The sequence below is a fragment of the Thamnophis sirtalis genome, unplaced genomic scaffold, assembly GCF_051295495.1.
Source record: "Thamnophis sirtalis isolate CommonGarterSnake01/CBP01778 unplaced genomic scaffold, rThaSir2_p1.2 scaffold_1, whole genome shotgun sequence".
Lineage (NCBI taxonomy): Eukaryota > Metazoa > Chordata > Lepidosauria > Squamata > Natricidae > Thamnophis > Thamnophis sirtalis.
Genome location: NW_028261381.1, coordinates 34,185,635 through 34,205,132, shown reverse-complemented (window position 1 = coordinate 34,205,132; position 19,498 = coordinate 34,185,635). Strand labels below are relative to the sequence as shown.

The 19,498-nt window shown below is 38.9% G+C and overlaps 2 protein-coding genes across 5 annotated transcripts in view; one reads left to right on the top strand and one right to left on the bottom strand.

Annotated features, from left to right (window-relative positions):
- Positions 1-8,123, bottom strand: part of PRPF40A (pre-mRNA processing factor 40A) — a 35,693-nt gene extending 27,570 nt beyond the window's left edge. Inside the window, exons 1-3 of one of the 4 annotated variants that reach the window (XM_087710456.1) lie at positions 7,391-8,123; positions 4,320-4,457; positions 1,334-1,414 (exon numbers count right to left, since the gene is read on the bottom strand). In XM_087710456.1, the coding sequence (XP_087566582.1) occupies positions 1,334-1,414; positions 4,320-4,457; positions 7,391-7,804 (633 nt within the window). In that variant the 5' untranslated portion in view covers positions 7,805-8,123. Of the gene's footprint in view, positions 1-1,333; positions 1,415-1,986; positions 2,616-4,319; positions 4,458-7,390 lie in introns of those variants that run through there. The other 3 variants (XM_014061610.2, XM_087710475.1, XM_087710469.1) reach the window with 3 other exon arrangements.
- Positions 8,124-8,390: 267 nt separating this feature from the next.
- ARL6IP6 (ARF like GTPase 6 interacting protein 6) lies at positions 8,391-18,296 on the top strand. Its single transcript, XM_014061613.2, has 5 exons — positions 8,391-8,607; positions 8,700-8,814; positions 10,465-10,515; positions 13,241-13,373; positions 16,889-18,296. The coding sequence occupies exons 1-5, from the start codon at positions 8,581-8,583 to the stop codon at positions 16,980-16,982; spliced, it is 420 nt and encodes a 139-aa protein (XP_013917088.1). The 5' UTR covers positions 8,391-8,580; the 3' UTR covers positions 16,983-18,296.
- Positions 18,297-19,498: the final 1,202 nt, after the last annotated feature.

Below are 19,498 nucleotides of genomic sequence, written 5' to 3'. Positions count from 1 at the left end.
GTGAAACAGAGGCCACAGGGATGTGTGGAAGTGGCAGCAAGTGGGCACAGAAGCGGGCAGGCAACGCGAAGCAGGTGTCAGGGCATGGGAGGCCTGGCTGCAACTGTCCTAAGGTAACCGGGTGCAGGACACGTGGGGCAGTTCCACCCCCTATCCCTGCCCTAGCTTGGTTTTTACATGTGCACCTCGCCCCAAGTCGTGGAACCCTTTGCAACAGAGTTGGCAGGGTCTTAACTAGGGCTTATTTTAGGGAGTAGGCCTTATATGAGTCTCCATGAGCGAATAGGCAGCAATGTAAATTCAATAAAAATAAATAAAAAAATAAAAAAAATATTGGGCACACGTACAAATCAAGTTAGGTCTTATTTTCAGGATAGGTCTTATTTTTGGGGAAACATGGTAGTCCTTGACTTACAGGTTTGTTTGGTGACTGTTCAGTTATAAAACTGCAAGGATGACTTATGATCATTTTTCACACTTATGACCAGTGTAGCAGCCCTATGATCATGTGATCAAAATTCAACTAACGCATATTTATGACAATTGCAGTGTCCTAGGGTCATGTGATCACTTTTGCTACCTTCTGACAAGCAAAGTCAATGAGAAATTATGAAATAAGTCAGATTATTTCACAACTGTGTTATTAACTGCAGTGATTCACTTAACAGCTGTGGTAAGAAATGGGACAAAACTCACTTAACAAATGTCTCACTTAGCAACAGAAATTTCAGCTCAATTGTGGTTGTAAAATGGCCTCCCCATGCCCTATGGAAGCTGGAAACGGCTCATTTAAGAACATCTGGTTGGGGCCATTTTTCACTCTCCCCAGCCTCTGGAGGCTTTCCTGAAGCCTGGGGAGGGCAAAAATGGCCTCCCCTGGACCTCCAGAAGGGCGAAAAAGCAGCTGGCAAAATTTGGCGTACCACCAAATGTGGCTCCGTGTGCCACCTGTGGCACACGTGCCACAGGTTTGCCATCCCGCCTCTATAGCATCACTAGAACATAAGGTGATGCATGAGGAGGAAAATGAAATTATTAGTTTGCATTTGTATAAAACAATTAAATTAAATTCAAATATTTATAAATTTTATAGTTACACCATCTATTAAACACCTCAGGCTATCTTATAATGAAACATGACACAATCATATTCTTACTCTAGCATTTTTCATTATATAAATTTGAAATAATTAGCAATAAAGTGGCTCAAGTTGGGGAATTGTTCTAATATAAAAGATACTGAACTGTATATTAGGGAAAAGGTACAGGAAAAGGATACAGAAATCAGTACAGTAGAGAGCAAATACTTCAAAATTGTAAACATAATATTTACCGGTCCTGTTGGCTGCATGGGGCCATGAGACATATGGGGTGCCATCATTCCGGGCATCACTGTCTGCATCATTCCAGGCATCTACAATCAAAATATGATTATTGTATTTGTTTACAACTAGACATACTACATCTGTAAGTATTTTTTGTTGATGGGAGGATATAGTTTAACCCTGTTCACAAACAGGTAAATTGGGGCATAACAAAGGAGTAGAGTTATAAAAGGGTATATAAGTTTAACAAAGGAATCCAGCAATTGTCTGATAATTTTCCAAATAAATAGTATTAAAGCTCTAAATGACCAGAAGCATTAAAATAGGCAAGATATTAATTGCTGAGGGCCAACAAATAAGGACACAATGGTTCATCTACTCTTGATTGTATTTCAAAAGGGAACCCAAGACAAAACATGAAGAAAGAAGCAGACTGGTATGGAGGGATCGCAGAAAGATAAACAAGAATATGGGCCCATATGTTTGTGTCATATATTTTTTAAAACCCAAACATTACATTACTTGCAAGTCATTGAAGAAATGGGACCCAATCCATTTAAAACTCTAAAACCTCTAATTCCCAAACCAATTCCCTGTGACCTATGTAAACTCTATTAATCTTGAGGGCTCATTTACCTCATCTATGAACAGAGGATAATACCTGAAGAACTTGTCTCACAGGGCTGGAGTAAGAGTTATGCTGCAAAGATGTTCCAAGATGAAGAGAACTACAAAGTTTAAGAATTATGACTGCAGGGTTCAAAAACATGAACTGTTAAAAAGCGGAGAAAGGCATGCAACAAGGATGCAAAGTACCTTAACCAATTAAACCATATCATTTTCCTTATTCCTTAAATTAGTATAAATATAGTGAGGGACAATTCTTATTCTGACAATGATGCTGCAAGACAAATACACACAAGGGTCTAATATAAGCCAGCTTGGGCAAAGACCCAAGGCATTTTATCATATAGAGCTAATTTCCTTGTGTATGCACATGGCCGTTAACCAGAAAAAACTTTCTGAAAGAAAGGCAGAGGTTTTGTGAAATTTTCATCAGTCCTCATTGGGGACTAAGAGGATGGCAACATATAATATAATTAATTAGCCGTATTCAGCTAATTTTATTGGCAGATCCCACAAGTAGTGTTAGGGAAATCAACCCCCAAATATGTAATGACAATCCCTGAAGGGTTGGCCAAATAACCCCATTCCCATGTATCTTCAGGGAGCATCAGGTTACTGCTCCCTCTTACCTTCCATCTTGTGTGGAGGGAGAGGTATTTGGTAGGGCTACTGCTCCACCCTCAATCCACAAGGTTTTCTTGGAAGCGTGAGGAAGAGAAGAAAGAATGGGAGTGGCCCTCCCATTCCCCACCATCCTGTAGAAGCAGGAGAAGAAAGGAGTCTTGCCCCACTGCTGCTTCCAAATAAGTGTGTTCCAACCAAGAGTTGCTCCCTAAATATCTCCATCCAAATAGTTTTAGAAACACTTTCAGAATATAGGCCCCATAAAATAAAACATTTGTGCTTGACAAATCCAGGTTTTAGGAAAGCCACAAAGCTCCAGGGGTTTATCAACTATGTGGTGGCTCTCAACACATGGATTTATAACCCATTGTCTCTAAATGGTAGTCCTGCTTTAAGTGCTTGGAGACAGCCTTAATTTTATGACATATCACTTGATGCACAACTCAAGATATCTATAAATCAGTGCCTGGAGAAAGGAAGTACCAATATCAATAGGAAAAAAATGTTGTTTAAATAAGAATAAACTGTGTGAAATATGATAAAACAAATTGGATAAGTGGAACACAGTAGCCCCCAAAAGTGATTAAAAAAAGTTTCTAAAGATTTGTTAGTTTTTTCCTTAAACAGAAAAATAATATTCCTTGGAGAAAGTACTTGGGTTGTTTAAATGAATGGGACAATAACCTCATATCCAAGACATAATTCTCCATATTTTAAGTGCTAAACACATACAGCCTGCCTTACATTTCTTGGAATTCATTTCTAGTAATATGTTCAAGAAGATTGCCCATTTGCGTTCTATGAATTCCTCATGATAGCTAAGCAGTAATATATGCCAGGCAACAGTAATGTGAGCAGAACAACAATTTAATTCAAAGCAAGGCCTAGGGAATTTGATCAGCTATGTTAAATAGGCTGATAATTAGGGGCTTTGCAATTAATGGGTAAGAAGATAAGTAGCTGAACTGCTCAAATTACTTGTCATGTTTCCTATTTATCATTCAACCTTGTTTAAACTACATGCATCTGCACTAACAAATAATGATACTGTCCAGAACCCAAAGGACTTACATGATCTTTAATGCCACATGAGGCAGAAGGCCCTTTATTCATCAGAAAAGATGAAAGCTTTTTACATTAGTGCAGGACTAATACTAAGAGTGAGTTTAAAATTCAAGGTATGAATTAGTGTAAGTATGGACAGTAGAGTACTGGGATTACTATCTAGAGTAGTAAGCAAAGAGTTTTTCTTTAAAAAAAAAATCTGCTATATCACAAACACACAGAGCTAAGGCCACTACAAAAAAGGAAAATAAAAGCCCAGGTCCAAAAAGGCTAAACTACTTATTGGCATACAGGAGAAATATATTGAGGAGAAGTAAGGATTCAACCAAATAGTAAGGAACGTAAGGCCAACATACTTTCCTATCCCAAATGTTATGCAGAAAAGTAACTGACCTGTTTAAGAAAAAAAAATCTTCTGAAATCATTTAAGTCAGGAATAATGAGAAAAAGAGATTAAGAGGACTGTACTGATATGAATCAGTGCCAATTCCTAATGACTTATGGAAAGTTTTTGAAAGATAGATTACAGTACTATGTATGTATGTATGTATGCATGTATGTGTATGTATGTGTGTGTGTGTGTGTGTATAGATATATATATATATAGATATATAGATATAACATTATATATAAAAATAAATAAAACAAAATAAAACAAAATCACAGAAGCCTATTTACCTGTCCCATTTGTGGTCCTCCCATTGGAGGCATCATTTGAGGCATCATCCCATGAGATACTGGAGGCATGTTGGGGGGCCTCTGGCCCATAGGATGCATTCCCATGGGAGGGTAGTGAGGCATGCCTGGATGTCCCATCTGAAAAACACAGTTTAGGATTTTAGGAAAACAAGCAAAACAGAAACAAGCTATCTTCCAAATCTGGTTAATTAGGACTCTCAAAGAGCAAGATATTTTAAATTGTTACAACATCGCCAGAGTTGTCAATATATGTTTTATTTTTTCCTTTTATGAATATTACAACTCATGATAATTTAAAAACTTGCTATTTTATTATTGTAATTACTATTTGTATTTGACGTAGGACAAGTCTCCAAGAAAAAAAGTATAGTATTAGGGATGTACAAAACATTTCAATCAATTTTGAGTATGAAACGCTTCAAAATGTTACAACAGCTCATTTTGCACTCAAATACTATTGTTTTGTGTTTGAACAAGGCATTCTGTGATTGAAACATTGTACATCAGATTTCAAATGATCCAGTCTGAAATATATTTTCTGCCAGATGCGAATGTCAGAAAACATTCTTCTGAAAATATAAACTGTAAAATCTGATCCTGTTTTCTGATAAAATGGTAGTTGAAATATAGATATAGCAGTTCACTGCCTCAAACAGAGTCCACTAAACAGGGTAGCTATAAACAATTTAAATAAAACATCCAGATTTCCACTGACAGGCCTAAAGCAATTAGACCATTAATTAATTTTAATTTATTGGTTTAAATGTATTAAATAAGTAAAAGTTAAAGCATGGAAATAAAATTAATGAAAACTGCTTGTATGTTTCTCATGTTTTAGCTGTATAGAATTAAAAACATAGCTATATGAATTTCTATCAGCTAACATAGACTATTCAGTGCAAATACTGAGGCAGACATGAGTTTTAATAAAAATAAATTATATCATGTACCCTAGCCATTAGCTTGTTAGTGACTTATGACTTTTAGACCTTAAATGAAATAGCATTTGGCTAGCTCCTTGTGCATAATCCCGACTAAAGTTCACCTAAAACAACCTTTTTATTTGTATTATTTTCTCCAATCATTATTAGGGTAATCTGCAAGTGGGCTTTTTCAAGTGCCAGATATAGGAAACTATGTATTTCTAGTCGCTCATCTTTGTTCTGCAATCAAATGGGAATACTTTTTGTTAAGATGTTATTTTGCTACTTTAAAATTTTAATGACATTTTGGGAGGGCAATAATGATTTGATTTTTTTCAACTCTCTTTAGATTGTAAAATGAGTAAAACAAATTAACATATGTATATTCATAATCTGCTCTGAAGAGTTTACCTTCATTATATTCTTAATTCTGTAAAGAAATATTTTGGGCAGCAAATCTTCAAACAGAAAAGACTTGGACAGCAAGTCTTCAAAGAAGAAATAACATGTATATTAGGCAGATTCAAGTATAAGTGGCATAATCTTTCTTAGGAACTAAGCACTATTAATGATACAAGTTTATTAAATATTCCTGTAAATAATATTGTCATTGACCTACTTTGTTTGAAAATAGTAATAAGACTTGGCAACTTGTGAAACATAAAATTACAACTGTTCAAATGCTTCACATATATTGATCAATGGATTGCTCAAATCAATAAATGAATAAAATAAACAAATATTTATAAATAAATTCATCCTAAAATGTAGTCCTCCAGAATTCCGGTTCAGTGTTCCAAATAATCATGCCAAATAGTTTCAATTTGTCAAATCCTATTTATAATTAAATTACTATAAATCTAGCAAATCTGAAAACCTATCTCTCTGAAAAAGGTTCTAATGGTAGGAAAGTTAGAAGGAAAGAGAAAAAAAAGGATGACCACCAACAAGGCAGATGGACTCAGTAACATTGGGATAAGAAGCCCTGAAAGACCAGGTTAGGAATAGAGGATTAAGGCATCGATGTGGTTGTTAGAAATTGAAAAGAATGTGATGGCACATAATCAACAATGCTGATCTGGAGATTTTTCAAATGATAATATAATATTCCTATTTTTTTCTATTTTCAAATTCCTATTGATTCTCTCCCATAGGCACCATTGCAAAGATTAAATCTCATCATTCTCTGAAATGGTGGAAAAATATGCACTTAACAGGCCTTTCCGGTGTTCCTTTCTAAGTGCAGGGAAAAGAAAGCCAATTTGACAGAAGTGTTGTCCCTTAGGATTCTTAATGAATGTATCTTGTCTTTTTATGTACACTGAGAGCATATGCACCAAAGACAAATTTCTTGGGTGTCCAATCACACTTGGGCAATAAAGAATTCTATTCTATTCTATTCTGATTATCAAGATGCTTTTTCACATTTCCCTTGTCACCCAAGAAGCTTCTTCACCTCTGAAGAAGCTTCTTGGATGAGAAGCGAAACATCTTCAAGGGGAAACCAGAAAGCCTTGAGGGGGGAAAAACACCTTTGGGACAACCATGACCTGGATGACTTCAGAATCTCCATAGATATCAAGAAACAAGTTCAACGTTCATCCAGCATCCAGCATTAGCTAAGTCTCTCGTACCATCTGGATGCTAAACTGTCTTAAAAACCTGTGCCCAAAGACCTCCAGCCTACCATTACGTGCACCTGTAAACTCTGAGGGAAAATTGCAGGCCCGGCAGACGCCAGGAGTCGAGACTAACTCAAAGTCACTTGCCACTAGTCAGGATAACCAGATTCCCTTCTCTTACACTCACTCCTCATCTCAGATGAGGCCAAGAAGGATTTGTTGTTTTTTTTAAATTCACGGTTATGAAATTTGGGAGGGGAGCCGAAACCGGAGCAATTTAACTTTCGCCTCCCACCCCACCCCACCTTTCCCCCACCCTCCAAAAATAGCAGAAAATCAAGTTGGGGCTTGTTTTCAGGAAAAATCTTATTTTTAGGGAAACACGGTACTCTTTGACTTACAAGTTTATTTAGTGGCCGTTCAAAGTTATAAAACTGCAAAAATGACATGACCATTTTCCACACTTATGACTAGTGCAGCAGCCCGAAATCGCTTGGCCACCTACCATAACAGCATCTCGGCCCATGCCGCCACCGCCGGTTCCTCCCCCGCCGGCGCCCAGCCTCATCCCAGGGTTGAGGAGGCTCCCGCCGCCCGCACTGTTACCGCCGCCGCCGCCGCCGCCCCTGCCGAGGAGCCTCCCGCGGAGAGGCTGGCGAGAAGCCGGCCCGAAGGGAAGGAGCGGTTCGGGTTCCCCGCGCGGCGGAAGGAGAGGTGCCAGAAGACTGACGGGCTTCCCGGTAGGCCAATCCGGCCGGCCTCCCATGCGGGCGCTTTTCGGCGACTGTTCCGGTCCGGGAGCTCCCACAGGGCGCACGCCTTCACCGGGGTTGAGTTGCATCAAAGGGGGAGGCTTGGGCAGCGAGAAGGGCAACGGCTGAGGAGAGGCCGCGGCGGCCGCCGATTCTCCACCTGACATCGCTTTCCCCCCCTCCCCCCCCGTCGCAGGCCTGGCTCCGCCGAGCCGGCTCTGCTTAGTTCCGACGGGATCCGAGGGGGAGACCGTTAGCCGGAAACCGAACAGAGAAGAAGGAAAGGAAGACAAGACGGGGGACGCGGGAGGGGAAGGAGGGGGTTACTGGTCGGAAGTCTGCGAGGTGGGATCACCGCGCACGCGGCCGGAGGAGGGAAGAACAAAACCTCGCGCCGGTAGGGGAGGGGCTTCTGCTGCTCCTCTCGCCGAAGGCGGCCGAGCGCCCAAGATCGGAGTGTGTGTGTGTGCAGGGTGGGTGGGGGGAAAGTAGGAGCCGGAATGGAGGCGAGGAGGGGGGAAAGAGAGACGCGCGCAGCGCAGAGGACGCTGGGAAAGCAGCTCGCTCCGAGCGACGGAGGTTGATGGGCGGAGCTACGGAAGCCAAGAGGTACCATTTTTGAGGCGTAAAACAAGGCGGGGAAAATAAAATAAAATAAAGGAACGTGGCGACGAATGGAAGGCTAGAGCCCGCCCCACGCGCGCACGCTGAGTTTCCCTAAATGGAACTGGGGCAGCATGGGAGTTCCGAGTTCAGACGGTGGGTGTGGCTAGGCGGGAGAGGGCGGCGGCGTTCGGAAAAACCAAGCGGGGCTTCACTTCTGCCGCTGCTGCCGCCGCATAAAGTTCGATAGATTTCCTCCTGGTGGGGAACTATTTCAAGGGCTCTTTGGAAGGCGTTTTTCCCGCCTCTCCGCCCCCTAAAAAGCGACTATTCCACTGCCATGGAGGCGCGCCGGGCAGTTGTTGCGGTTAGTTAGGGCAGAGGTGAAGGGGGCTGGTTTGAGATATCAGGCGGAGTTTACGGAGGGCTTGGAATTGATTCATTATTATTTTTTGGCAGGGGCCCGAAGCCACGGGGAGTAAATGGCCGAGCAGGACCTGTTCGGTGCTCTGTTGCCTGGCGATGGTTGCCTTGCTGGCGCTCCTGATAGCCATCGCTTGCCTGGCGCTGCGAGGTGAGACAGGGCGGGAGAGAAACAGGGCAAGGTGGACCTAAGCTTAACCCTAACCCTAGATACAGTTTCATGGCCATGGGATTTTCCCATGTATTTTCCTGGGGTCCAAAAACAACTCGGTAAGAGAAGCTGTCAAAAGTTGCTTTCCTTAGAAAAACCTCGAAGGATCTATCCCTAGCATTAATTTTTGGGCATGACTCCAAGAAGATCTAACCTTAATTTCAGTTTCTTTCCGATGGAATTTTCCTATGTATTTTAAAGTGGTCCCCAAAACAACACCAAATGCACAGTTGCCAATGTTCCTTTTATTCTAAAACCACTATGACTCCAAGTAGACCTAGTCGTAACCCTAGATTCATTTTAATTGACAATTGGATTTTTCCATATATTTTACAGTAGTCCACAAACAACACAGAATGAAAAGTTGTCAACTTTCCTTCGAAAACATTGAGGAATCTGACCTAACCCTAGCCCTAGCTCTAACCCTAAATTCATATTAACTCAAATAGGATTTTCCTAGTATTTTTCTGTGGTCCAAAGACAACTCAGAATGAAAAGCTGCCAACTTTCTTTTCTTTCAAAAACCTTGAGGAATCTATTCCTAGCATTAGTTTTCGTACATGTCACCAAGGAGATCTAACCCTGACCCTAACCCTAAATTCATATTAATTCAAATGGGATTTTCCTATGCATTTTACTGTGGTGCACAGACAACTCAGAACAAAAAGTTGCCAATTTTCGTTTCTTTCAAAAACCTCGAGGGATCTGTTCCAAGCGTTAGTTTTGGGCCATGACACCAAGTAGACCTAAACGTTACCCTAACCCTAACCCTTAATTTTGTATTAATTCAAATTGGATTCCCCCATGTATTTTACTGTGGTCTACAAAAAAATCAGAAAGAAAAGACGCCAACTTTCCTTTCCTTCAAAAACATGGAGGAATCTGTTCCAAGTATTAGTTTTCATCCATGTCACCAAGGAGATTTAACGCCAGCCCTAAATTTGTATTAATTCAAATGGGATTTTCCCATGTATTTTACTGTAGTCCACAAAAAACTCAGAACGAAAAGCCGCCAACTTTCCTTTCCTTCAAAAACCTCAAGGAATATATCTAAAACATTAGTTTTGGGCTATGACACCAAGTACACCTAACCTTAGCCCTAACCCTAAACTTGTATTAATTCCAATAGGATTTTCCCATGTATTTTACTGTGGTCCACAGAAAAGTCAGAAAGAAAAGCTGCCAACTTTCCTTTCCTTCAAAAACATCGAGGAATCTGTTCCAAGCGTTAGTTTTGGGCCATGACACCAAGTAGACCTAACCCTAACCCTAGCTGCGTGAATCAGCTAAGAGGATATAGGTAAGTAAAGCGCAGAAGCGGATGGGTGGGCCAACCTGATCATCAGAGCAATCATACTCATCTAGCTGAAGTGACACACAATAGCAGACAAAATTAATTCCAGCTTTTTTCAAAATATAACTCAGTGCTTTTCACTGAATATTAAATTGAAAGCTCATTTAGTAGGAAAACTTGTTGATCTCTTGTCTCCCATTCCATAATAATTGGCTTGATTTAAAATTTCTTGTAAATGTTAAAATACTTTAAAAAAATTAAAATTTAAAGTAAAAATAAACTATTTTTATTTATAGATCCAGGACACGAAAAAGAGAAAATGGATAGTATGGAAACCAGCATTTTAGGTGAGGCTTATTTTTTAACTTCATTTTGGAATTGTGACAATTTCCTTATGGGTATTCCTTTTGACAAAAATGGAACATTTTGCAATTCGTTCATGAATTAATGTATGCTGATATATCATTAAAATACCTATAATTGATCTGCTACAAATTTGAATTTCTGTAGTTACTTTTTGATTTCTAATCTTTAATAAGAATTATTATTAAAAATAAAGCATATATTATTGTTCTCTACCTAGTAATATTTTTATGAGAGTAGAATAGATGAGGTTCATCATACAAAAACATTTAAATTTCAAATTGTGTAATATCCACAAAGTATGCTGGTAGTCATAAGAGTTTCAGAGTTTTGTGGATCATCTTTATTCTACCCACTCTATTTCTCTATTTAAATTGATGATCACTTTCTACAAATCAATAAGATGAAAAAGAAAAGCACAAACACAGTAATCATGACTGCACTTCTAAAAATAGTTAAATAGGTACAGTATAATTAAGGGACTAACTTAATATATTTAGAGTTATATTGTGTTTTTTCCTTGGACATGATGTACTGTATTTTTCGCACTATAAGACACACCTAGCTTTTGGGGAGGAAAGCAAGAAAAAAATCTGCTTCTGCCTCCCAGCAATTCGCCTCCTTGCAGCAAACAGCCTGGTCAGCTTCACACAGCCTAACTTAGCACAAGCAGCTGTTTAGCAGTTGGATCTGGCTCCTAGAATGCCGCTGGTCAACTGTTCCAGGCTGCGGGGATTGCCGCCTCTGTGTGCTGCATTTTCGGCCTCCACACATCCTGTTTTCGGCCCATTCCAGGTGGTAGGGATCACCGCCACCTATTGCTACTGCTTGGAACTGGACGAAAATGGGATGTGCAGAGGCTGAAAATGGGGCATGCAGAGGCCAAAAACAGGACACGCAGAGGTTGAAAATGGGGTGTGTGGTGGCCGAAAATGGGATGCGTGGAGGCAGCAATAGGCGGTGGTGATAGGTGGCAGTGGTGATTCCCGCAGCCTGGAACAGTTGATTTGTGGTATTCCGGGAGGCTAATCCAACTGCCAATCAGCTGCTCATGCTAAATCAGGGTGTGCTCAAGCTGACCAGGCTGTTTGCTGCAAGGAGGCAAATTGCTGGGAGGCAGAGGTGGAAGACGGACGGTGGGTGGGTGGGGCTTTGGCAACATTTGCTCTATAAGATGCACAGACATTTCCGCCCACTTGCGGGGGGGGAGTGCGTCTTATAGACCAAAAAATAAGGTAAGTCTATTAACATTTTGGTTTATTCCAGATAGTTATTAACATTTCTTGGTGGTAGAATTGGGACATTTTTGTTAGGGATATGCACATTTGAAATGTATACCTTATTGTATCAGAATTGTGTTCATGGTCAAGATGACCTCTTTTTGAAACAGGAAAATTGTGACCTTGGAACACTTGTAGACGTACTCAACCAGCTTTTTCTAACTTAAAATGGGGCATTTTGAATTCAGCATTTTGTATACTGTATATTAATGCTGAAGTTGTAATGTTGAGATCTTATTATTTACATAATTTTTATTTTAAAAAAATCAAAAAGGACTTAAAAGCTAACAAGAACTAATATAAAGAAAAGGGAGAAAAAAAGTACAGGTAGCACTCAAGTTACAAATGGAATGGAGCCTCCCCATCTCATTTGTAACCCGAGGATTCGTAGGAGTGAATCTCGTACCTTGAATGGAATCACTCTCTCTCGCCAATACATTTGATATTGGAATGTGAGGCTTGTTAAGTACACAAGAGGTATTTCAGGGTGGGGAAGGCCATGGGGGGAGGGGCTAATGATGGAACAGGCCATCTGCCTAAGACCAACGAAGGCCTCCCTGACCCACTGAAATACCTCATGCTCCCCACAATTGCTTCCCTCTCACCTAACCTGCTGTGCTGGGTCATTTACCGTGTGAAGATCCAGCAAGCAGTCTCTTCTTCAGTCTCTCAACCACGTGCGCCCCTCTGCAGTTTCGTTTAGGCTTACACAGGCCTTGCCTGGCACTTTGCAAGCTGAAATGTAGCATTGGAGGGCTCCGATGCTCCATTTTGGCCTGCAATGTGCCTAGCAAGGCCTCCAGAGCCCCAAACAGAGCTTCGGAGAGGCGCTCCCCTCCGAACCTTCGTTTTGGCTGGCAAAGTGCTGGACAAATGTTGCAGAGCCTCAACAGTTGTTCGTAAGGGTGAACAACTGCTGTGGTGCTGCAAGTTTTGTACTTTCAGAACTTGATCATAAACGCTAGAGGACGCTTATCATGTAACTTTGAACATTTGCTAAGGCAGGGGTTGACAACCTTAAACACTCAAAGAGCCACAAGGTCCTAACCGGAAGCCCCCTGTTCAATTCTGCAGCCGACCGGAAATCTGGTTCCCCCATCATATTGTCCTCCTAGCGCAGTGCCCTTTTTCCTCTGCTGACCAGAAGTTGGTTCCCCACCATAGAGTCTCCTCCTAGTGTAGCATCCTTTTTCCTCTACCTGTCCTAACAGAAAGCCCTATCAATTGTGGAGCTGACCAGCAACAGGGAGCCACCGCAGAGGGATGAAAGGAGCCACTTTTTTTCTAGATGTTTGTCCATCTATCCCAAGAAAATAACTTCCTTGTTTCAATTGCACATTAATCTTTAAAACCCACTGAATCAATGTATGTATTTACATCCAAAATGTTCTAGCCTTCATTATTTACAATTGAGTTTTTCTTCCATAAGGATTTTGGAGTCTTCTTGTTCTAGCCATGTTGACTGGGCTGTCATGTTGCAGTTTTTCCTGGACTGTTATCTATTTTGATTCATTTGAACCAGGAATGTTTCCTCCTACTCCACTCTCACCTGCACGATTTAAGTGAGTATCAATTTAGAAAGAATCAAATGTGAATGGATATTGGGCTTAGAAATCTGCCATAAGAAATTGATGCAATATTTCACATGATCTCCTGTAATACTGAGGAGTTTTCTTGGTTCATTTATACTCTTGTTATGAAAGGACTTTATGTAAAAATTTTGATTGGCAGAAGTCATAATAGAGAATGGAGAACATTATCTAATGGCTCATCTAGTGATGACTATAAATATGGAAGATTGTGGCTTGCAATGTAAGAGGAAAAAAAGTAACAAGCATGAATTAACAATTGAAGGGAAAAATAAAAAGCAAGATTAAATGATTAAATTTCATAAACGGATTGATAAAAATAGGATGAGAGGGTATAGAAATATTTAGTTGGGCCAAGAATGCATGAGAATCGTGATAGGATCAATGAGAATCTTCGATGTCATGTGGTTTAATAGTAACTTTATTAATACACACCAAGTATAAAGGAATGACTATAAATATCAAAGCATGATTTGTTTCATTGTTTTAAGTATTAGGGTTAGATGTTGGTTATGTTATGGTTAACTTAGGATAAGAAATGGTTTATAACTTAGGATAAGAAATGGTTTATCGGTTATATATTTGTATCTGTACTGAGGAAAGTTGGAAGTCTTTTTTATTTTTATTTCTTTTGTCACTTTTAAATGTCTCCTTTTTGAATCTTTTTTCTAATTTTTATTACATATTTTTTATTTGAAATTTAAGTATTTTTTTAAAAAATATGAATCTAAAAATAAATTTATTAAAGGCCGCACAATTACCATATATTTTGGACAATAAGATGCATGGGACTATAAGAGGCACTTAGATTTAAAGGAGGAAAACAAGAAAAAATATAGTTTTTCGCCTCCGTGCATCTCGTTTTTGCCCACCCTGGTCCCCAGAAGCACTCTGCAGTGCTCCACACATCCCGTTTTTGCCCAAAATGGGCCTGTTCTCTACAGGCTCATTTTTGGCCTGCAGAGTGCTTCTGGGGGCTGGGAAGGGTGAAAACGCGACACGCAGAGAGTTTAGGAGCCGAACGGGCTTGTTTTTGGTGAAAACGAGACATATGGAGCACTTTATAATGTTTCTGGGAGGCAAAAACATGATGCGCAGAGGGTTCGGGAGGCCAAAAACAGGCCCATATTTGGTCTATAAGACACTGCAATTTTCACCCACTTTTAGAGGGATGAAGTGCATCTTATACTCCGAAAAATAGGTATGTTTGATTTAAAAATGGCTGTAATTTATACATAAATTGCAAAAAACAACAGAGTAACCTGATTAATTTGTGTACCTTAAAGAAGGGAAACTAGATAGAAAAAATTTAAGAAGTGGAAATGAGGGCAGAAAAATATGCATGTAATATATAACGTATTGTGAGGAATTGTATTTGTCAAAAGAAGTGAACATGACTATTAAGAGAACTTGGTAAATCACAAAATACTTAAAGTAAAGCAAGAAAATAAGGATCAAGAATGAATGGACCACAAATTTACTTTTTAAGTAGGTTCAATAATTTGCTTCTATCTAATAGAAATTGCCTTTTCTTGCATTAGGAGCAATGTTCACATTGGTATATTAAAGCAACAAATTAAGTAGTTTCAGGAGTTGGCCAGCAGAGTGTATTGTAACATAATTTTTACAACCCAAAGTATAAAATTCATTTTTTTTCTTGAGACTTCTAGAAAATGTAAATATATTGTAAAAAAGATGTAAAATCCATGTATAATAGATCTTGATAGGCCAATCAGAATTCAATCATTTGAGTTTGAATTCATTGTTATTCTTTCTATCAGAATATGATACATATCTTACAGCTAGAGACTTTATTGATCTTGGATGTTACACAGTCAGGCTTGGTTATAACCGAAATGGGAGGCCACTGTGGAGTGCCACGTTGTAGGCTCTTTAATTTAAGAATTAAAAAAAATACATACAGTGCATTCAGAAAGTATCCAGCCCCCCTTCACTTTTGTCAATTTTGTTACGCTGTAGCCTGGTTCTGCAGTTGTTGAAATTCATTTTTTCTCATTAATCTATACTCATAATGACAGAGGGAAAACTGAATTTTAGAATTGTCTGTAAATTTATTAAAAAGAAAAAACCTGAAGTATCACAATATTCAAGCCCTTCATTCAATACTTTGTTGAAGCACCTTTGACAGCAATTACAGCTTCAAGTCTTTTGGGGTATGACGTGACAAGCTAGGCACATCTGGATTGGGGGGTTTTCTGCCATTCTTCCTTGCAAATCTGAAGCTCAGTCAGGTTGGATGGTGACCATCAGTGGACAGCCATTTTCAGGTCCCTCTAGAGATGCTCAATAGTGTTCAAGTCACGGCTCTGGCTAGGACATTCACAGAGTTGTCCCTAAGCCATTCCTGTCCAATTGTTTTGGCTATGTGCTTAGGATCATTGTCAAGTTGGAAAGTGAACCTTCGGGCAAATCTGAGCTCCTGAGCTCTGTAGAGCAGGTTTACATTGAGGCTATCCCTATACTTTGCTCTATTCAATTTTCCCTCAATCCTGACCACTCTTCCCATCCCTGTTGCTGAAAAGCACCCCTACAGCATCATGCTGCCACCACCCTGCTTCATTGTTGGAATGATATTGGGCAGGTAATAAGCATTGCCTGGTTTCATCCAGACATAATGTTTAGAATTTGGGGTCAAACAGTTCAATCTTGGTTTCATCACACCAGATGAAGAATCTTGTTCCTCACAGTGTGAGAGTCCTTCAGGTGCTTTTTTGCAAAGTCCAGGTGGGCTTTCATGCTATTTTGCATATTCCAAAAGAAGTCAGTTGCAAACAGTGTACTTCTGCCAAGTATAGCATATTTTTATAGAGTATGTGGCTTTCATTGTATGTGTTGGTACATTCGAATAGACAAGTATATACAGTAAGTCTAAACGTGTCCGGTTAAGTAACATTTATTAGTGTTTTCATACACTGACTATATTGTGTAGTGATAATTTAAAATAATGAAGAAAACATCTTTAGGCTAGTTGCCGGTCTATGCGGGCACAAACGTATGCCTAAAAATTAGTTATATAATTTGGGTAGTCTTAAAACTTATTGTGAGCTCATTCCTCCACATTTCCTTATCATCCAAATCCTGTTTGATTGGGAAATGGCAGCATGTTTTACCCAAGAAGTTTTACACAAACATTTTAAAGACTATGTAAGAACATTATCTGCAATACTTGCCATAATGGTTTGTAAAGCTGGCTGGTGGGATGTGCATGATATATCCATTGGTGCAAATCTTAGGTAGTGACTAAATGCAAAAGTTTATATACAAATTTAAAATACTCAGAAGGAATTAAAATTTGTGGACAATGAAAAGGGCAGCTCACTAGGTGGTATTACTATGTTCAGAGGCAAATACATATTAGCATATAGTAAGCATTAAAATGAAGCCAGTTTATCTATGTAAAATGTTTTGTGGCTTGAAATATCTGTCCTCTCTAATCTGTTAATTAATTGATTTTCTTTTGTTTTCAGGCGACTGACGGGACACTCTTTTCACATGGGTTATAGTATGGCTATATTGAATGGAATCGTGGCAGCTTTCACTATAGCCTGGTATCTTTTATAATCTGCTTTTAAATCTGTGTTTCAGAATATAGCTCTTGAAACCAGCCTGGCAGCCATTTGTACACAATATGGTATTTGCTATACTTCCCTTATTTGTTTTGTTTAATATCGCTGAGGGAAAATATTAAAACACATGAACTGATGGGATTTGACAAGGAAAGTCAACCCACGCATTTAAGGAACCATTTTCAGATTCCACTTGACAGCCTCGACTAAGAAGAAATGGCGATGTTTAATTCTGAAAATCTTCCTACAATATTTTTGTATACCATTAAATAAATTTAAAATAAGTTCTGTTCTTAAATATGCCTCATATATAGCAACAACTTATTGGGTTGTTCTTTATACTAAGTAATTCAAAGTGTTTTATTTACTGGAATTAGGTTTTTTAAAATATATTATTGATTAACAGGGGGTCATGTATCGAGCTTAAATTGCTTTGATAGGTATTTTTTTCATTGATACAATGATTTGAAGTGGTTTTTCCCCCATATGTGTATTCAATATGCAGTATTAACCCTTCTGCCTTCCCAGTCTTTATGCCTCAAATACTTTGTATTAGAGCTCCCATGGACTAGAAATTACTGAAAACAATGTAAATTATTGTCTAAATAGCTTGGTGTTCTTGGATAAATAAAAATACCAAAATAAATTGGTATTTTGCAGTATTTGCAAATAATTAAAAATTAAGATACTTATAGTTGATCAGGCAAAATGAAAAAAATGAAGTCGACATTATTTGTAATAAGTAAAGATGTACAAGTAAAGATGTTTTTACTGAAATGTGTTGACACATAAAAAACCCATGTATTTGTTGAATTATGATTCTGTATTTCTAAAATGCTATGGGAAAAGTTCTTGTTGCTCATTAGAACAGCAGGAAAATTTAATGAGTGATTAAGGGTTTTGTAGTGAAATTAATTCAGGGTAAACCTGTTTATTCTCTTTCAACATAAGGAAGGGTTGAAAACATATTTGGTTGATACCATTTTTTTATGGATGTAAGGTCTTTTCTCCTTATACCATAAACTCACCAAAAGTCTGTGCTAGAGATTCATCAACTATCAGGAACAACATTCAGCAGCTACAGGAACATATCAGTATCTGCAGGAACTGAAAGGCCCTTTTATCGATTATTCTTCCATCAGTGAATTTGGATCTAAAATGTTGGTTAATTTCCTTCTGGTTCTTAAGTAATGTCATATGATATCATTACATTTTGATTATACAGTAAAAAAAATTTTTTAAAAAATCCTTTGTCTTATGGTTTTTTGTTGGTATGTTTTTCTCCACAAAACTGGTAACACAGCATGGAAAACATTTGTATTGAGAAGGCAGGATAATAATCCATTTGATGAATAGCAAAGCACAATTGTAATATTTATGAACTATTTTAATGTTCCGGTGTCTACAATGAGCAAGTAATTGAATTATTTTAAACTATTCTTAATTCATTTTTTCCTCTCACAGCTGGGGGACTGGATGTGGATCAGAAAGAGACATGGATGAATGTTTGGGCCAGGTTAGTTAATGTTTTGGAGGTTAAATGTAGGAATGGCAAATGTAACCTCTCAGTTGGAATCAGTTTCCCATTTCCCTTCTTTCGAAAGCACTCTAATCCTCTCACCAAAATGATCTAAATTATGCTTCAGCAGCATAATTTAGAATTAGGTGTTAGGCAAAAATAGAAGTGCTTTACTTCCCAGGAATTTTTTACTTCTACAGCTAGAACATATGCTTCCAAAATTTGACCATTGTGCTACTTAGCCTTGGCAATGCAATCTTGGAATGCAGTGGCGCTACAATTCGGCTTTTGAATTTCTTTGATTATCCTACCTCCCTCCTCACCTGTCTTCCCCCTCTTTCTCCCTCCCTCCCTCCATTACAAAATAGGCTTACTTTTTTAATTTAAATTATTTGATTAAATTTCATCACAGCTCATTGTGAAATTGCATCTTCTTCTCAATGCATCCCTCTGAAGAAAGGCATTGCTTTTTAAGCTTAATTCTCAAACTGGCCAGCATTTTGCATGTGCAGCAATCATAGTGTACTTATTGTTAAAGGGTTGAACTAGGACTGGAAGACTGTTATCTACTGTTTGTTTGTTTGATTTTTGTCTCACCTTTATTCTTTTTTACAAATAGCTCAAGGCGGCAAACATACCTAATACTCCTTTGTCCTTCAATTTTCCACAGAACAACAACCTTGTGAGGTTGGTTGGGCTGAGAGAAAATGATTAGTCCAAAATCACCCAACTGGTTTTCACCCTCAAGGCTGCATTAGAACTCATTCTCTTGGTTCCTAGCCTGGCACCTTAACCACTACACCAAACTGGCTCTCAGTGCAACCTTGAGTCTTTCTGTGTAGTTTTGGAACAGTGATGAATGCTTTGTTCAAATCCCGTCAACAGTGGCGAAATTCAAAAATTTTCCCTACCGGTTCTGTGGCCATGGCCTGATGGTCATGTGACCAGGCAGGCGTGGCTTAGTGCAACAAGCAGGAACCTCACAAAGTCAC

Excerpts from the sequence above, each read along its gene's own strand:
- ARL6IP6 (XM_014061613.2), top strand. The coding sequence starts at position 8,581 with ATGGAGGCGCGCCGGGCAGTTGTTGCG. Across the intron at positions 8,608-8,699 it reads CGCGCCGGGCAGTTGTTGCG|GGGCCCGAAGCCACGGGGAG; the intron begins GTTAGTTAGGGC and ends ATTTTTTGGCAG. Across the intron at positions 13,374-16,888 it reads CTCTCACCTGCACGATTTAA|GCGACTGACGGGACACTCTT; the intron begins GTGAGTATCAAT and ends TTTTGTTTTCAG.